Raw genomic sequence first — 19,154 nt, 5'->3', positions numbered from 1 at the left:
GCAGGGAGGGGGGAAGGCAAATATTCAAGACTTGCGTAATAGGTTTAGGCTGAGTACAGATGACTTAGCAGAGGTAAGAGAAGTGGACAGATTTCTCCAGTAAATTTCACTCAGGTCAATATTCACCCACCACGGTCAATGTTTTTTAAACATTTTTGCTACAGTGGTGAAAAAAATATTCAGTGCTGCTGTCCAGATAACAGCTGGTACTGAGTATCCAGATATGGCTGTTGGCACCGGAACTGATCCAGATAGTGGCAGTATTCAGTCTGCCATCCAGATAACTTAGGATTGCATTCCATCTCGGTTGTCCAAATAGCAGACTGAATATTGCCACTATCAGATAAGTTCCATGACTACCCTGGTTCTGCCCACACTCTTCCCTCGGACTTAACATAGCACAGAGGCAATCTTTAAGGATATTTAGCAGCACTCTCTGGATAGTGCCTCTGAATAATCTGATCAGCAGCACTTTTCTGGCAAGTGGATATGTACTTTTGAATATTGACCCTGGAGATGTCAGCTAGTATAAGTTTACCTGGCTGATTTATTTTCTATTAATTACTAGGTAACTTAGGCCATCTAATCCTTTTACCTCTATCTTATCTATCATTCCCAGTATGAAATTTTGTTTTGTTTTTTTAAATTGTAAACCACATAGAGGCTCATTTTCAAAGCATATAGATTTACAAAGTTACCTAGGTTACTATCGGCTCATTTTCAAAGCACTTAGGGCCTCTTTTACAAAGCCGCGCTACCGATTCTCAGTGCAGCAAATGAGAGGAAGACCATTCAGTTCCTTTGCTTTGAAAATACACCTCCATGTAACTTTGTAAATCTATGTGCTTTGAAAATGAACACCTTAATCATGTTAGATAGTATATCAAATAAAGTGAACTAGTGGATGTTGCCAATTTAAGGATAGTGTGTTTTATATTCAGATTCACCTGTTTCTGTCAATATTATAAAATAAATGTGTGTGATGAATCCCTCCCTCCTGCAGTATTGTGAAGCCTATTTTTATCAGTGACAAAAGCATATGTTTTTTTAATAATAGTATACGTGTTTAATAGTATAGGTGTTTAAATAATCCTGCCCACCCTATATTGCACGAGGTTGTGAGAATTCATGTTAAATAGTTTTAAAAAATATATTGTTATGTTATAAAAGATATGTGTCTGAAGAAAATGTATATTAACAGATGGTTTCTTATTGGTTCTCTTAAGTTCTTGTTTCCAGATGCAACTGACAAATCAGCAGATGAATCTGAAGCTAGATGCTTTCCCTCTGTGGTAAATACCTCTCCGTCAGACAGCGAGGAATATGTAAGTCGGAGAGATTTTGTCCCCAGAGAAGGATTGATGTTTATGAACATATCTGTAGTTTTAAAAAAATGCTTAGCAAGCCTGTCAGTATGTTCCAGGTTTAGAAAAGATGTGGACAAGTTCCTGGAGAAAAAGTCAATAAACCATTGTTAAGATCAGACCCACTATTTCAATTTTTAGATCCTCAGATGGATTTTGTGGTTTGTTTATTGACCAAGTTGGTGTCTAGGAGTTTGTTCACGAGTTGGTATAATTTCTTCTTGTCTTTATAATTTTTTTTTTTGTTACATTTGTACCCCGCACTATCCCACTCATGGCAGGCTCAATGCGGCTTACATGGGGCAATGGAGGGTTAAGTGACTTGCCCAGAGTCACAAGGAGCTGCCTGTGCCGGGAATCGAACTCAGTTCCTCAGTTCCCCAGGACCAAAGTCCACCACCCTAACCACTAGGCCACTCCTCCACTCCTATCTGTCCCTATTTTGGTTTTATAGTATAATCTTTTGGCCTGTCTTATTGCGTATTTGTATTTTCATTGTATTTGTTTCCATGTGTTGAGTGTATGTTCATCTTTTGTTTTATTCCATGCTCGTTCAAGTTTCCTGGTTTGTGTTTTTAACTTTTTTAGTTCATCATTGAACCATGGTGTCGAGTTATGCTTGCGTGGGGTTCTTGTTCGTAAGGGCGCAATTTCATCTAGTATGCTTTTGCATCTTTTGTCCCATTCTATGAGGTAGTATATAGAATCTGTTTGTGTTGCCCATTCGTTATTGTATATTAGTTGCCAGAATGTTTTCGTATCTACTTGACCTCTTGTGCTGTAGGATGTTTGTTCTAGTATTCGTTATATACCCTTCTTCCTCCAATGTAGGGATAAGTTTAATTTGTAGTGGTCGGTTCATGGTGTCTCTGTCCATTTCGTATTTGTTATTGTTAGGTTCTGGTCTGTTGAGAGTTTGTGTGAGACGTGGGTTGCTTGCATTTGTGGCCATTTGAGATCGCATAAACGGAGAAATTCCTTACATCCTCGTGCGTTGATAGAGTTCGGGTCTTCTAAGTGAAGGTTGATGTCTCCTAGTACTAGTGTATTGGAGTTGGTTACACATGTGTTTGAAATAAAGTCCATGAAGTTGGTCTGGTCTTCATTCCAATTACCTGGGGTCTGTAAAGCAAGACACAATTCACATGATCGCGTAGGGTTTTGTTGTGGATTCTGATTGAGGCAATTTCAAGTTGAGGTGTTATGGACTTGGCAGTGGTTTCGGTGGTAAAGTGGGACATATAGATTAGTGCTATGCCTCCGCCTCTCTTTTCTTTTCTGGTCCAGTGTGTGATTTTGTATCCTGGAGGGCACAGGTCTTGGATTATAGGGTCCTTTTGGTCATGGATCCATGAGGAAGAGTAGGTTGAGGTTTTCTGACATGATCCAGTCTGTTAGTATTGCTGTTTTATTTACAGCAGATCTGGCGTTGACGTAGCCCACTTGGATTGTTTGGAATGGGTCTTCTGTATTTGGTGTTAAGTGGACTTTTGTTAGTTGTCGTTTCTTTGTTGAGGTGAGTTTGTTTGGGGGCCCTTCTTTCCCTTCTGTTGTGGTTGTTCCTTTGTTTAGGTTGTTAACAGATTGGTGAGCTTTATAAAACCACTTTATATATTTTGTTCATCTGAACAGCTGCTATTCAAATTACAGTAGGTTGAATATATGGAGAATATATGTAACATGTCAAATATTCCCTTACACAGCACAGTACAGAACTTCAGAGCTGTATAGAAATTGAGTTTCTCTAGTTCAGGCTTGTTTTCTTTACATGTTATGTTAACAAGATAGTTGGTATTAGAGAGTTGTTCATCTCAGTAGTACAGTGCACTCCATTAAGTACAAGTTGGATAAGCGCATGCTCTGTTTAACTGCATGCCGTCCTTCGGTTCCGTTTTTGGCGCCATCAATTTCTATGGGGACAAACTTCGGTTTAGCGCACCACTGATAAGTGCAAGATTCGCTTAAATGCATGGTTTAAGACCGCTCCTCTGCAGGAAAGACTCCGCATAAGCGCACGTACTACGGAATATGGAAGCTGATTGGCACGAGACAAAGGGGTGGTAAATTTGAAATCTCGTTGGTTAACTGCCACAGGCAGAATAAGCGAAAGAAAGTTGTTAGAATGTACACTGGAGTCGTCGTCATCATCGTGCAACTGTAAGACCTTAACACTGACTGAACGAATAGAAGTTCTTAAAAAATTAGAAAACAAACAAAGTCAAGCATCTATTGCTAAAGAATATGGTGTCAATCCCAGTCAAATTTCACGTATCTTGAAGCAGAAAGATCAGCTTCTGGAAGACTGGCAAAACAATACAAATCCACACAGGAAATGAAAACGGGCGGGAAAAGCTGAGAATGTAGAAGATGCTCTTCAGTGGTTTTCTCAAGTCAGGAGCAGACCGTTTCCTGTCAGTGGTCCACTGCTTATGGCGAAAGCTAATCAGCTAGCTGAAAGTCTTGGACTAACTGAATTCAAAGCCACTGTTGGATGGTTGGAAAGATGGAAGGAGAGGAACAACATAAAATTCAAGAAACAGCATGGTGCAAAACAAGACACTGATGGCTTTGGTGCTGAAAATTGAGTTGTTTCAGTTCTTCCTACCATCTTGAATGAGTTTGCACCTCGTGACATTTTCAGTGCTGACGAAAACGGTCTCTACTGGCGAGCGATTCCTGATGGAACACTTGCATTCAAACAAGCCGAAACTACAGGAAGTAAAATGTCGAAGGACCGACTGACGATCCTCCTTTGCTGTAATATGGATGGGAGTGAGACGTTGGAACCACTCGTCATTGGAAAGAGCATAAAGCCCCGTTGCTTCAGGATTGTTAAGCGACTTCCTGTGTCATACGAGGCTAACTCAAATTCATGGATAACTGGGGAAATTTGGAGGCAGTGGCTAAAGAAGTTAGACACTAGAATGCGGGCACAAAAGCGTCAGATTTTGTTGCTTTGTGATAATTGTGCTGCACACAGTGATTATGTCAGACTGTCTAACGCCAAGGTGGTCTTCCTGCCACCAAACACTACCTCTCTGATCCAACCTATGGATCAGGGCATAATAACCAATTTCCAAAAACATTATCGGACTCTTGTACTGCATGAGGGTTACGGATGACTAGACTGGCAAGGATAAACGTGCTGTTGAACTGGCTCGTAATCTATCACTGTTGGATTCCCTACATATGCAGAAAGAAGCCTGGAATCATGTTACACAGGCAACCATTGTGAACTGCTACGAGCGGGCAAGCTTTGTTAAGGATGTGGAGAGGGACAAAACAGATGCAGCTGTCAGATGAACAGGCTATTGACATCCCAGCCGTCAGTATAATAAACAGTACTGTACATATGTTTATCAGTTGTCAAGCTTCTTTGGGTCACAACGGTTAAGTGCACACTCCGGCTAACGGCATGTATTTCTTTGGTCCCAGACCCCTGCACTTAAGCGGATTGCACTGTATATATTCATATTTTCTTTCCACTTCCAGCATATTTTATTGCATTATGCAGTTACTCAGTACTTATAAATCAGCTACCAATTCCATGTTCAAAAGACATTAATTGCTTCTGATTCATCTTTCCTTAAATTTTCATCTGTTTACTTTCTCTTGGTCTCTAATTTCTTCTGGTGATTTTAGTTCCTTTACATTTTTACTGCCTTAATAGATGCATTGAAAAGTTTATAGGGAATTGATAAGAAACATTGTACTTGTTTACCCACCATTCAGTTTCATGTTTTCAAGCATGACTCCCTCAACACTTCTTCAGCTTGTATAAAAGTCTGTTCAAGAACTCTGAGAGCTGTAGGAATTGCTGCCATATTCATTTTGTCCCATAACATGGATACATACCCAGACGATAAAATCTTTCTCTCTCTCTTCCCCAAGAGGATTGCCCATCAGAGTTGAAAAATGAGTAATGGGAAGATTGTCCACTTGGGAAGGGAAACAGGGACTCTACTGTGAGTAACCCTGCTATTCAGGGAACATATACTGTATTAAGGGATTAGAGTTTCCACAAATTCACTGTTGTTTCTGGCAGTTGTGTTGACTAGACATTTACTGAACACGATTAAGGAAAAGCACCTTCTATTTCAAATATTCTAGCATCTTGCAAGTCTGAAAAGTAAACCAGTGTCAAATTAATACCTATGTTCATCTAAAGATTTTCTATGGAAAAAGGATTATTTTATAAGTATAAAATAATGTTCTTGGTATTCCATTTTTATATATAAAATGCAAATGGTATTGTAATTAAATTTCATCTTTGTATTTTTGAGCTACAATAAAAAAAGAAAAACTGATATAAAATCAGCACAAGAAGAGCCAGTGACTGAAGAAGAGCATGGATTACCCATTGTTAAACACCAAAAACAAGAACTTAAAAAAAAATCTTTTATAGGAAGCAGATGTATATAGAGCCAAGAAAAAGTAAAACAGTAAAAGGCTGCAGATGCTCAAACACCAGAAAGCCAAATTTATTATGAGTGCCAGTGGATGTGAAGAATAAAGTATGGAGTCTTGAGCTCATCCTTCATGCCAATTGCACAGGAAGATAGGATAAAAAAATATTTTGTTAATCGTCAGGAAATGATCCTTGAAAGATATGTATTAGCAAGTAATTGTTGGCTAGCTGCCTTGAGGATGAACATTCAGAGCTGGCTTTTGCCCCAGCTGGACTCTGTGCAGACAACAGAGACAGTGCGCTTCCATGGCCTTGATATCACCCCAAAGTTCTTTGAGGCTACTGCAGCACCCCTGAAGCAGTCATTGGTTACATATCCGTAAAGTTGGCTTTATGAACATACCTACCACTGAGAGGTAAACAGCTAAATAAAGCAATGGCTTCTAAAGTCATATAGAAGAGAAACAACACCATCATCTTTACAGACTTGAAATATAAGGTGCTGTTTTTAATGCTGTTTGCATGAAATGTTTAGTTAATATATCTACCATAAAACAATAATGGCTATCAAAAATGTATAGCTTTATTTTAAAAACTAGTAAAAAAAGGGCCGTTTCGGTCAGAAATGAAACGGGCACTAGCAAGGTTATATTGATTAGTTGTCTTTTGTTAACCAAATAGTTCATATTAAAGTATTGTAATGAGATGGAGTAATAGTGAAGGGTGCCCTCCCTGCTTACCTTTGTTCCGTGTTTGTGTGCATTGGCCAGCACAGCGTTAACTGTGGAGGGAGGGTGTTCATCGCGTTCGTTTCTTTTTTGGGGGTTTTTTTTCGCGAACGCCAGCTGAGTTTTAAATGAGGAGGGAGTCTATTCAGCGCTTCACTGACGGCGCCGGTTTTTCTCTTCTCGTCCGTGGGAATGCCAGCTGAGCGATTTCTTTGCAGGGAGGCTTTTCACCACTTCACTGCCGGCACCGGTGTTCCGGGGGTTCAGCGCCTCACTGACTGCTTCTTTTTTCCACGTTTGTTTTGTTTTCTTCTCGTCCGTGGGAAGGCCAGCTGAGCAGTATCTGAGGAGGGAGGGTGTTCACTGCCGGCACCAGTGTTCCGCTGTTGAGCGCGTCTGTGCCATCAGGTAGTCTCGAGCGTGTTCAGTTTGGGTTTTGGCGGGCAACTATTTTCGTGAGCCAGTTGTGTGGGGGGAGGGAGGGGGAACAGGATCAGCAGAGAGTTTTTTTTTCCCCCTGGTTTGACGGCATAATGGGTGCAGTGACGTCAGCTGAGGCTTCGGAGACCAAGAAAGTTACGGACACAGGCAGCCAGGTTTTAGAACGTTGGAGGTGAGAATTATTATATAGGAATGTTTGTGGGATATTGGGTCTTTTCATGTCATTTTTTTGGGCCAACAGTGCAATCGAAATTGGTCCCTGAGACTGTGATTCAGGAGCCTTCATTCACAGCTAATTAGATTCATCCCTCCCACCCCGCAATTTTTTTTAACTTATCCAGTATATAATCCAAAATTCCAACAATGCAGATTCTTGACCCAGACCTAAATCCCCAGAGAGAAAGCCCACATATCGCCTTGTACTATCCTCAAATGACTTGGCCCCATTCAACCTATCACCCTTTCCCTCGTGCATCTCCTAGCTTGGCCAACATACATCCCATTTCTGAAGGAGTTCTGTTTTGTGTACTTTCACTGTTAATGTTTCCATTATATACACTTATCCTACCCTAGATATCCAGTCTCCAGTTTTATATTTCCACTGACTGACTTCAGCCGAAGCCTAGCAGGAGGCATGGTCTAGCAAGCGTTGATGAAGAGTAATGGCTGAGACTTCTCTTCTCCGGTTTCTTCCCCTCCTACCTCAGGGTTTATGAAGTCTGCCTTCACAGAGCCCTAGCCCTGGACCACTCAGTAATTGAACTCTGTACTACCAGTAGATCAGTCCCAGAACGTGCATGCTTAAGTATTTGGAACAATTAGACTATTCTTCATCACTTTTCATTTCTTTTGTTATCAAGCTTTCCATTCATCAGTGCGCAAAACTGGAATGCGCTTCCCAGAGCCATAGCCAGTCAGAGTGACTACCTACTCTTCCGCAGGGCTTTAAAAATGCATCTGTTTGCAAAAACATTTTCTACAAGACCTATGTAGGACTATAACCCCTGCAAGCATGCAAACATGAAATCTAATTGGACTCATTCTTTTGTAACGTTCTATGACAAGCGTCTTTTCTGTCTTGCACTTTTGCTCTTCATTTCTAATTTGTTTCTGATATCACCCAGAGATCTCTCTCTGGTTTTGTAAGCCACATTGAGCCTGCATGTATGTGGGAGTAATGTGGGGTATAAATATATTGATAAATTTCTAGAATCATTTCACTTTCAAAAGAATTTTCTGCAACTCTCAATTTTAGCCATATTAGGTTATAGCAATTCTTTGTACTTAGGTATAACTTCTAAATTGATCTCCAAAATTCAATTGATTAAATATTCAGCTGACAGACTAATTTTCTGTAAGACCCAAAGTGATCATGTGACTCCTTTGTTGAAGGAGTTACATTGACTGCTGATACAGGCCCAGATCTATTTTAAGGTGTTACGTTTTTAGTTTTTAAGATCTTAGAAGGTAGTTGGCCAGAAGATTTTTCTCAGTTGGTGAAGATACTAAATTCTAATACAATTTCTATGAGTTGTAATCATTTGCTTTTGGCTTTCCCTCACAATTAATTATGTGGGATTTAAGGCTTTATTTTTAGCTGTTCAACTATGGCCTAATCTTCCTGTAGAATTAACGTATAGTTAGGTGTTACTATTCTTTTCATAAGGCTTTGGAAACTTATTTAAGTTTGATAAGCAATGATGTTACTGTTTAATTTTCTTCCTCATATTTTTGTTTTGTAATTCCTGATGTATCAGTATTCTTTTTACTGTATCTCGCCTTGAATCTCAATTTGAGGCAGTTGGGGTGATAAGTCTTCTATAGCATAACATAACAAATACTGATTTCTACAGCAAATATTTATTTGGGTCCGTTTTCAAATGAGATGTTCAGTGGCGTCCGCTAAGATGGCTAAAGTATAAGTGTAAATTAGCCACGTTTTCAGCAGCACTGCATATATAGTATGTGCTGCTGAAAATATATGTCTACTAGCCGTTGAGCCCGTGAAAACGGGCTAATTTTGGAATGGGGGGGGTTTCCGAGCCCCCCGGAGTCGCTGCCGCCGCCGCCCCTCCACCCAGCCCGAGCAGCACTGTAAACTTACATCAGCAAAGTTTCGTCGGGGTGGGCTTCCTTTTCTGCCTGTGTCCCGCCCTCGTGTGACGTAACGTCGGCGAGGGCGGGACAAAGGCAGAGAAGGAAGCCCGACGGCAGCTTTGCTGATGTGCCTGCTGCTGCGTGGTGATATAAGTTCACAGTGCTCGGGCCAGATGGAGGGGCGGCGGCGACTCTGGGGGAGGGGGAGTGGTTCCGGCTCCGGCGTCTGCAGCATGCCAGTAGAGACTTCCCTCTCTGTCCCGCCCCCATCATCACGTATTGAAGCGGGGGCGGGGCAGAGAGGGAAGTCTCTACTGCGCATTTGCGAGTGAGTACGGTCACTCGCTGTTTATATGTTTGATTCTACATGTATACTTATGTGCCTACTCTAGACATATAGGCACAGATATTGGGCACCTGTGCAACTAGCATATACATTTACCTCCGGATTCTATATACAGTGCTTGAATTTGGGCATGCTGAGATGCGCATGCAAATTAAATGGTTAATGAGCTCTTAACTATAATAATTGGGTGGTAACAACCAATTATTGATGTTGATAGGCACTCATTAAAATTTGCGTGTGCATCTGGCTTCGCACTATTCTATAAAGCAGGGCATCTAATAACACGTTACTCAAAAGGTGGCGTGGGCATATCAGTGGTGGTCTGAAAAGTTATCTGCATAGTTATAGAATATGGCCTCAGTGTGGCAAACTTGGGCATCAGCACTTACACCAGGTTTAAAGTTAGGCATGGGAATCAGCGCACACCATTTATAGAATAGTGCTTAGTGCTGATAATTCCCCCACCCCCTTAGTCTGTATGCACCAGGTTATACCTGGTTAGTCTGTATGCTCCAGGTTATACCTGGTTTTTCTATACCTATATGTCTAGAGTAGATATATAGTAGACCCCGCCCCCTTCTGTGCCCATTTTTAATGCAATGTGCCTACTGGGGTGCATGCATACTTTTTTTTATATGTGCACCTCCAATGAAAGTGAAACTCAAGCAGCATTTAGACATTTGGCACAGCACTGAAGGTGCAAATCTTGTTTGGAAATTGACCTCATTATTTACAAATGCAGTATCATAGCTGTGTTTTGTATTTATCATTTGCTCATTCACACGTGCATGATATTTTGAAATCTAATTCAGTTTTTCTGTATATTCATGTTTAGAATCTCTTCAGCCAATTCAAATCAGCACCCTCGGATAGTCTAACATACAAGCTGGCTTTATGTCTGTGTATGGTAAATTTTTATCATGGAGGTGTGAAAGGGGTGGCACACCTGTGGCAGGAGTTTGTACTGGAAATGCGCTACAGATGGGAAAACAATTATCTTATTCCAGGGTAAGAGTTATAAAATGAAAATGTATTGATGTTAGGTGCCTGTTATGACACAATTGAATTAACTTTTTTGATTTTTAAAGCAGCTATTCTGTTATGATTGGGGTCTGAACCCCTCTCAAACTTACCTCTTTCCTGGGGGGTCAGCTTCTTAGCTGGCTTCTGTTTCTTTTCTCTGTCCTTTCTGAGCTGGCTCTGTCTCTCTGTGCTGGCAGCTTCCAGCAGCATGGCTCTAATTGTTTCACTATACTGCACCTGTGTGTGTGTTGCCTGAGTTGCTCTACCTCTCTTTGGGTGTACTGGCTTCAAGTGCTACACAGTGTTGCATTGGTGTGGGTTGGGCCTCTCTGGGTCAGTGTGCTTTTGCCTAGGTCTAGGGAGTGTGACATCATCAGGGAGGGCCTTGATAAGGAAGTGGTGCTGTTTCCTTCAGAGCCTTTGCAACAGTGGTGTTTGCTTTAGGTAGGGTGGTGCAGTGTGCACTTCTGACTTTATGTCTAGTTTCCCTGCTTGCTTTTGCTAAGGGCCAGGTTACTGTTAGTGCAGTATGCACTGGTGACTGTGTGTTTAGCTTTCCTGCTTTTCCCTTATGGTTCCCCTGCTTTTCCCTCTTGGTTTTGGAAGCATTGCTATGTGTAGGGCTTTGGAAGCGCTGTTGCTGATAGAAGTACTTCAGGGTTTGGTGTTGTTAGGAACGCTGCAGAGTTTGCTGTTAGAAGTACTTCTGGTGTTTGTGCTATTGGAAGCATTGCTATGTGTAGGGCTTTGGAAGCTCTGTTGCTGTTAGAAGTACTTCAGGGTTTGGTGGTGTTAGGAACACTGCAGAGTTTGCTGTTAGAAGTACTTCTGGTGTTTGTGCTATTGGGAGCATTGCAGTCTTTGCTGTTGGTGTTTGGTGCTTTAGAAGCACTTTTGGCTTATGTGTTAGCTTCACTGCTTTTTCCTTGTGGCTCCCCTGTCTTCCCTTTTAGTGCTAGGAGCTGTTCTGGTTGCTTGCCAGAGTAGTGCTTAGGAAGCACCTTGTTAGTTGTATCTAGCTTGCTAGAGCAGTGCTTAGGTAGCTGGTTAGTTCTGTGTTTAGCTTATTAGTGTAAAGCTCTGCTTGTAGCTTGGTGCTTAGTAGCACCTGTGTTAGCTTTGTGTTTAGTTCCCTGCTCTGTTAGTTTAGGGCTTAGGAAGTCCCTTTCTTGAGCAGGGCTTAGGAGCTCCTGTTTAGTATAGGGCTTAGGAAGTCCTTTTGTCAGTTTACTGTTAGGAACACTCCTGCTGGTTTAGGGATTGGGAGCACGTAGATCAGTTTAGGTTTAGGAGCACTTCTGTTTCCAGTCCTGGTCCCTATGTCATCCGGTATCCAGTAAGTCCTGTCGGCTACTCGAACCCAGGAGCTCAACTCCTGGGGGGCTTAGTAGCTAAGCGCAGGTGAAGCTGTGCGGACCAGTCCAGTGTGCTGCAGTCCAGTGTGTTCCAGTCCTGTGTCCTCCAGTCCGGGGGATTCCAGTCCATGTGTTCCGGTTCGCTGGGCAGTGCCTGCAGTCCCTGCCGGTGTGCTTGCCCAGTGTTGGTTGGTGGGTTTTGCCTGCTGCTGTCGCTCCTCGGCAGCAGCCCAAGGGCTCACGTTTGCTCCAGAGCCTAGCCCCGCGGGCTCTGAACCTGAGAACCTGACATATTCATTCTAGAAGAAATATTTATTTGATATGAAGTTTCGTACTTCAAGAAATTGGAACGATTCCGTGAAAATTATTATTATGCTGTCATATCAACTCTTCCATCCTAGTGGTGCAGGATGGTTGGGAACTACCTTGTCTTGTGGGGTATATGCCATTCTATGAAATCAAAAAAATTTACTTTAGAAGAATGCTGTACTTCATAAAACATCGGGATGGAGAAGAAACTCAGAGAAGCCAGGGTTCATTTCTTGCTGGTGCTCTTTGTGACCTAGTTAGACACTTCAAAAATGGTGGTTATATTAATAAAGGGGAGCCATCAGACAAACTGGTATGGCCATTAAAATTCATACAAGCCATTCACCTTAACCCATGAGTTATCGATTATCTGGTCTCCAAGAAGAAATTAGTGCATCCTAATATACCATTTATTAAATTAATATTTCCATGTTCTCAAACAAACCTAATCGCATGCACATAATAGGTGTTGCACATTTCTTTTTTTTAATTTTTTTGTGTCTGTGTATCAATAAATTTTTATTGAAAAAATATAGAGAGGAGAACAATCAGAACAGGAAAACACCACATGAGGAGACAATCAAGACCATACCCCCTCTGTCTACCCCTCCACCAAACACCCCCTATCTCCCAACCCACCATTTCTATATTTCTTGTGACCGGGAGCAATTCACTTCAACCTCCATTGCTTGAAGTGCAAACTTAGATTTTAAGCCCTCTGGGACACAAATACTGTACTTGAATGTATCTCGCCTTGAGCTACCAATAAAAAATGTGAGCTTAATCCAAATAAATTTCACAGCAATGGCTGCAGTATAGATACTAAGGGCCCTGTTTACTAAGGTGTGCTAGTGTTTTTAACACGTGTTAAAAATTAGTGCTTGCTAACCATGTAGACACCCATAGGAATATTATGCTTAGCGTGCGCTAAAAATACTAAAGCACCTCTAGCGTGGTTTAGTAAACAGGGTCCTAAGCTATAAAAAGCCCTATAAATCATATGAGGATAGAGCAAGAGCCGGAGAATGTCATAAGACTGTAACAGTGTGAAAAGCTGAAACAGCAAAAATGTATTGACTTTTAACACTGTAATATCCTAGACCTAAGGGCCTTGAACAAATTCCTAGTTCGAGAAGAGTTCAGGATGGGTTCCCTGGGTATCCTTCTTCCCATGATTCAGGAAAACGATTGGCTATGCTCTCTGGATTTAAAGGATGCTTACACGCACATTCCGACACTCCAAGCTCACAGGAAGTATCTTCGGTTTCGGCTGGGAACGCAGCACTTTCAGTACCGCGTACTGCCCTTTGGCCTGGTGTCTACGCCCAGAGCGTTTACAAAATGCCTAGCAGTATCACAGCATCACTACGCAGACTGGGAGTGCATGTGTTTCCTTATCTTGACGATTGGCTGGTGAAGAGCACCTTGGAGGACTGTGCTCGGGAGTCCATGCGAATGACGATTCAGGTGCTAGAACTACTAGGGTTCATAATAAATTACACCAAGTTCCATCTCACTCCTGTTCAGAAATTGGAGTTCATTGGAGCACTGTTGGACATGAAGACAGCTCGGGCTTATCTCCCCGAGACGTGGGCCGAAAAGCTTCTGACCCTGGTGTCCACAGTACGAGTGTCTCAGCAAGTCACAACTCGGCAGATGTTGAGACTCTTGGGGCACATGGCCTCCACATGTCATGTAACATCCATGGCACGTCTACATTTGAGATCCACTCAGTGGACCCTAGCTTCCCAGTGGTATCAAGCTGCGGGAATCTAGAAGATGTCATCTGACTGGCCACTGACTTTTGCAACTCTCTTCAGCGGTGGACAATCCAGCCCAATTTATCCATGGGACGATCATTCCAAATTCCCCAGCCGCAGAAAGTGCCGACGACGGATGCATCCCTCCTGGGCTAGGGAGCTCATGTGGATGGGCTGCACACTTGGAGCTTGGTCCTTCCAGGAAACAGGTCTTCAGATCAATCTCCTGGAGCTCCGAGCGATCTTGAACGCTCTGAAGGCTTTCAGAGATCAGCTGTCCAACCAAAGTATCTTAATTCAAACAATCAGGTTGCAATGTTCTACACCAACAAGCAGGGGGGCACCGGATCTCGCCCTCTGTGTCAGGAAGCCATCCAGATGTGTCTTTGGGCATGCCTGGCAGGCGTAAACAGTCTGGCTGACAGGCTGAGCAGGGTAATGCATCCTCACGAGTGGTCACTGAATATGGGCATAGCCCACAAGATCTTCCGAGCATGGGGCACCCACTCGGTGGATCTTTTTGCCGCTCAAATCAATCACAAGGTGCCTCAGTTCTGTTCCAGGCTTCAGGCCCATGACAGGCTAGAGTCAGACGCCTTTCTCCTACATTGGGGAACAGGCCTCCTGTATGCGTATCCTCCCATACTTCTGGTGGGGAAGACTTTGCTGAAACTCAAGCAAGACTGTGGAACCATGATCCTGATTGCACCATACTGGCCACATCAGATTTGGTTCTTTCTTCTTCTGGAATTGTCCTCCAAAGAACCGTGGAGATTGGGTTTTCAGAGGGTGTCTCCTGGGTCTTGCTTGCTTCCAGAAAAGATTCCACTAAGAGGTTTTACTCTTTTAAATGGAGGAGGTTTGCCATCTGGTGTGACAGCAGGGCCCTAGATCCTCTCTCTTGTCCTACACAGACCTTGCTGAATACCTTCTACACTTGTCAGAGTCTGGTCTCAAGACCAACTCTATAAGGGTTCACCTTAGCGCGATTAGTGCTTATCATCAGCGTGTAGAAGGTAAGCCTATCTCTGGACAGCCTTTAGTTGTTCGCTTCATGAGAGGTTTGCTTTTGTCAAAGCCCCCTGTCAAACCTCCTCCAGTGTCATGGGAACTCAATGTCATTCTCACCCATCTGATGAAAGCTCCTTTTGAGCCACTGAATTCCTCCCATCTGAAGTACTTGACTTGAAAGGTCATTTTCTTGTTGGCTGTTACTTCAGCTCATAGGGTCAGTGAGCTTCAGGCCTTAGTAATGGATGCACCTTATACTAAGTTTCATCACAACAGAGTAGTCCTCCGCATGCACCCTAAGTTCCTGCCGAAGGTGGTGTCGGAGTTCCATCTGAACCAGTCGATTGTCTTGCCAACATTTTTTCGCTGTCCTCATGCTCACCCTGGCGAGAGCAACTTGCACACCTGAGAGCATTGGCCTTTTACATGGAGTGGACAAAGGCCTTCAGACAAATCCTCCCAATTGTTTGTTGTTTTTGATCTCAACAGGAGGGGAGTCGCCATCAGAAAAGGCACAAACTCCAATTGGCTGGCAAATTGCATATCCTTTGCTTATGCCCAAGCTGGGCTGACTCTGGAGGGCCATTTCACGGCTCATAATGTCAGAGCCATGGCTGCGTCGGTGGCTCACTTAAAGTCAGCCTCCATTGAAGAGATTTGCAAAGCTGCAACATGGTCTTCTGTACACACATTCATATCACACTACTTCCTTGAGCAGGATACCCGACGCAACAGTCGGTGCTGCAGAATCTGTTTGGGGTCTACAGTCCAACTCCACCCACCTAGGCCTATTTTATTCTGTTCCAGGCTGCACTCTCAGCTATCTGTATATAGTTTCAGGTTAATCTATGTTTTTGTCCTCGCCATTGTGAGGCCTAATTGACCAGTGTTACTTGTTTTGAGTGAGCTTGGATGCTAGGGATACCCCAGTTGTGAGAACAACTCAACCTGCTTGTCCTCAGAGAAAGTGAAGATACTTACCTGTAGCAGGTATTCTCCGAGGACAGCAGGCTAATTATTCTCACACATCCATCCACCTCCCCTTGGAGTTGTTTTATTTCTTTATACTTTAGAATTTAACTGAAGGGTGTGGTTGTGCGACGGGTGGGAAGTCAGTCCGTGCATGCGCACCAGAAGGCTCTGGCAAAATTTTTGTTGTTGCAAATGCCGGTTCCCGGGCCAACGCAGACATCGACCCAGTTGTGAGAATAATCAGCCTGCTGTCCTCGGAGAATACCTGCTACAGGTAAGTATCTTCGCTTTATAGTCTTATTACTGATAAAATTAGTGAAAATAAGCTACTAATTTTGGCCTTTCATGTATACAGTTGCCTTTATATTATGGACTGCCAGGGAAAGAATTGTATGTGGTACATAAGTACATAAGTAGTGCCATACTGGGAAAGACCAAAGGTCCATCTAGCCCAGCATCCTGTCACCGACAGTGGCCAATCCAGGTCAAGGGCACCTGGCACGCTCCCCAAACGTAAAAACATTCCAGACAAGTTATACCTAAAAATGCTCAATTCCACCAGGATAGGCATAACAAAGGCAATTTTCTGTACGTAAAAGTTTATTTATAACTTGAACCAGTGACATTCCAAGCCTGCTTACCACCCGGGGTGGGTCGCCACTGTGCCCCTCCCCCCCAAAGCGCATCACCAGACCTTTCCTCCCAGCAAGGGGGTGTGGAGCAGGCGCGCAGCTGTTGGCTCTGCCAGTCCACTGCCCCAGAAAAGGAAGTAACATTAGAGGGGGCAGGAGACTGGCAGAGCAGACAGCCGCGCACCTGCTCCGCGCACCCCCTTGCTGCCTATATGCAGGGCAGACTGCCCCCACTGCCCCGCGCTTGGTATGCTACTGACTTGAACCAAACTGAGTAGACATGTTTCCAGGGATGGCATTAGGGAGGGGTTTTCATACATGTGAATAGTTTTGAAAATAAACACTTACCTACTGTACCTGAATTTAACTCACTTTGAACTAGCAATGAAAAGGTGTGGATAAATGCGAAATGACAAAAAGGACCAAATTCTATACATCACACTGAAAAAATTGGCACCCAAAAAAAGGGTTGTGTCGTTCTATAAATGGCATTGAAAGTTAGGCCCCATTTATAGACTATGCTTAGTGCTGGGATCGGCGCCTAACTTTAGACACGAGGATTTACACCAAGGAAGCCCTGGTATGAATCCTTATGTCTAAATTAGGCATGGATGCCCCTTCTATAACAGCATGCGTGAATTGTAGGAACACCCCTGATCCACCTATAACCCACCCCATGCCACACCCCCTTTTTGGAGCCATGCGTAAAATTTACGTTCAGATTCTGTAATTAAAAATGCATGCATAAATTTCAGTCGATGCCAGTTAGTCAATTATCAACATCTAATTATCAGCACTAACTGGTTTGTTGTTCAATTAAATTATTCACATGCCCAAATTTACGTGCGCAATTTTAAGCACCATTTGTAGAATTTCAGGGGAAATTACTTATAAAATTAGTGTGTGCTATAGAACAGACTAGGGGGCACTGCAGTGGACATCATAAAATGCTCCCAGGTACATAGGTCCCTTGCCTTGTGTGCTGAGCCCTCCAAAACCCCTACCCCCATCTGTACACCACTACCATAGCCCTTAGGGGTGAGTGGAGGAGTGGCCTAGTGGTTAGAGCACCAGTATTGCAATCCAGAGGTGGTCAGTTCAAATCCCACTGCTGCTCCATGTGATCTTGGGCAACTCACTTAACCCTCCATTGCCTCAGATACAGACTTAGATTGTGAGCCCTTCTGGGACAGAGAAATATCCAGTGTACCTGAATGTAACTCACCTTGAGCTACTACTGAAAAAGGTGTGAGCAAAATCTAAATAAATGAATAAACTATAAGCATATAAATTCCTTGGAGTTAATTTCAGAGTGGAAGTACACACATAGTTTTATGTTGAAAATTTGTTGGTACCCATTGAGGAAAAGGTATATGTGTAGTATTTATGCGTCCATGCTGTTATACGAGCACTGAGGGAATAATTTTATATGTGTGATTATGGATGTCAGTGTTTCCCCCTTTTATCTCCCCCCTCCCCACCATGCCCAGTATAGTGCTACCATCCGATTGTACCCAACAATGGATTTAGTGAACAATGAAGCTTCCTAATTATACAATGAAGATGATTTGTTAAGAGACTGGTCCTCCTTGATGTGAAGTGCTACTACTACTACTACTTATAAGGGAATGAGGGCAAAGCAAAATATACCTTATACCTTAGTCTTCATACTTCCTGTATCATTTTTTAGCTTCCTTAATGCTGTACTGTATATTCAGTATGTTTTTTTTTATTTCCATTTTTGTAGATTGATTAATGGATCTCCAGATCTGAAATGTTGCTTGCTTCATCAGAAACTTCAGGTAAAAATGCAAAGTATGTTTTGGTGTGAAAAAAAAAAACTAGCTTATCTAGAGAGAAAATACTGAAGCAGTTTAACAACTTTTGGCTAATCTGCTGCCAACACAGAACATACTCATTGTCAAACATTTTTAAAATGAAATTGGATTGAGTTCTCACAAGTTATTTACTTATTTTATTGCATTTGTATCCCACATTTCCAAATTTAATATTACTCTTAAATTTTGTGTGCTTATTTAGAATTCCTTGTGTTGATTCTTTGACTCAGCAAGAGCTTTTGGACCTGGGGAACACAATTGTTGAAATTCTTTATTGCCCCTCCAGACCAGGCCAAATGGATGGGTTATGCTCCTCTACCAGGAGATGGGAAAGCTCCTATATAAGAGGCTCATGCAGCTTTCCCTGTCTTCCGCAAATGGTAGTCAGGCATACCCATGTAGCTTTGGGGCAGGTGAAGAAGGATGAAGGGGGTTCCCAAAGGGCAATGGTCCTGTCAGTTTGCTCTCTCTTAGAGTGTTAGAGCTAACTAAGGGGGAAGGTTATCAAGCGGTGTTAGGGCACTAACCCATGTTATTTGCCCCTTAACCTGTCTTAAAGGACTATAATGCTGGGTGTGGTGACCTAATACAGTGTTTAAGTAAGTCACCCCATATAAAACATCAAATGCATGTAAAGCTGCTCATTACTATGTAAATCCTATACTGTGAGGGCACACCTGAAGCTGTAGTATAGCTTATAAAATAATTCCAGCTAAAGTCAGCAACCTGTGATACTGAGGGTACCATAGGTTGGTGACTTCTGTAGTAAAACAAGGTGCACACCTTTGACCTGGCTATCCACCAACTTTGATACCCAGGGTGCAAAACCTGACTGGATCAGATCTCTCCTGCACGTGTTTTTGGGTCTCC

General features: G+C 42.8%; 1 protein-coding gene across 1 annotated transcript in view; it reads left to right on the top strand.

Moving 5' to 3' along the window:
- Positions 1-19,154, top strand: part of RAB3GAP1 (RAB3 GTPase activating protein catalytic subunit 1) — a 134,166-nt gene that overhangs the window by 49,130 nt on the left and 65,882 nt on the right. Inside the window, exons 14-16 of the mRNA XM_030209160.1 lie at positions 1,227-1,325; positions 10,220-10,392; positions 18,194-18,248. Of these exons, the coding sequence (XP_030065020.1) occupies positions 1,227-1,325; positions 10,220-10,392; positions 18,194-18,248 (327 nt within the window). The remainder of the gene's footprint in view (positions 1-1,226; positions 1,326-10,219; positions 10,393-18,193; positions 18,249-19,154) is intronic.

Source organism: Microcaecilia unicolor, chromosome 7 (genome assembly GCF_901765095.1).
Source record: "Microcaecilia unicolor chromosome 7, aMicUni1.1, whole genome shotgun sequence".
NCBI lineage: Eukaryota > Metazoa > Chordata > Amphibia > Gymnophiona > Siphonopidae > Microcaecilia > Microcaecilia unicolor.
This window is presented reverse-complemented; position numbering and strand designations above follow the sequence as displayed.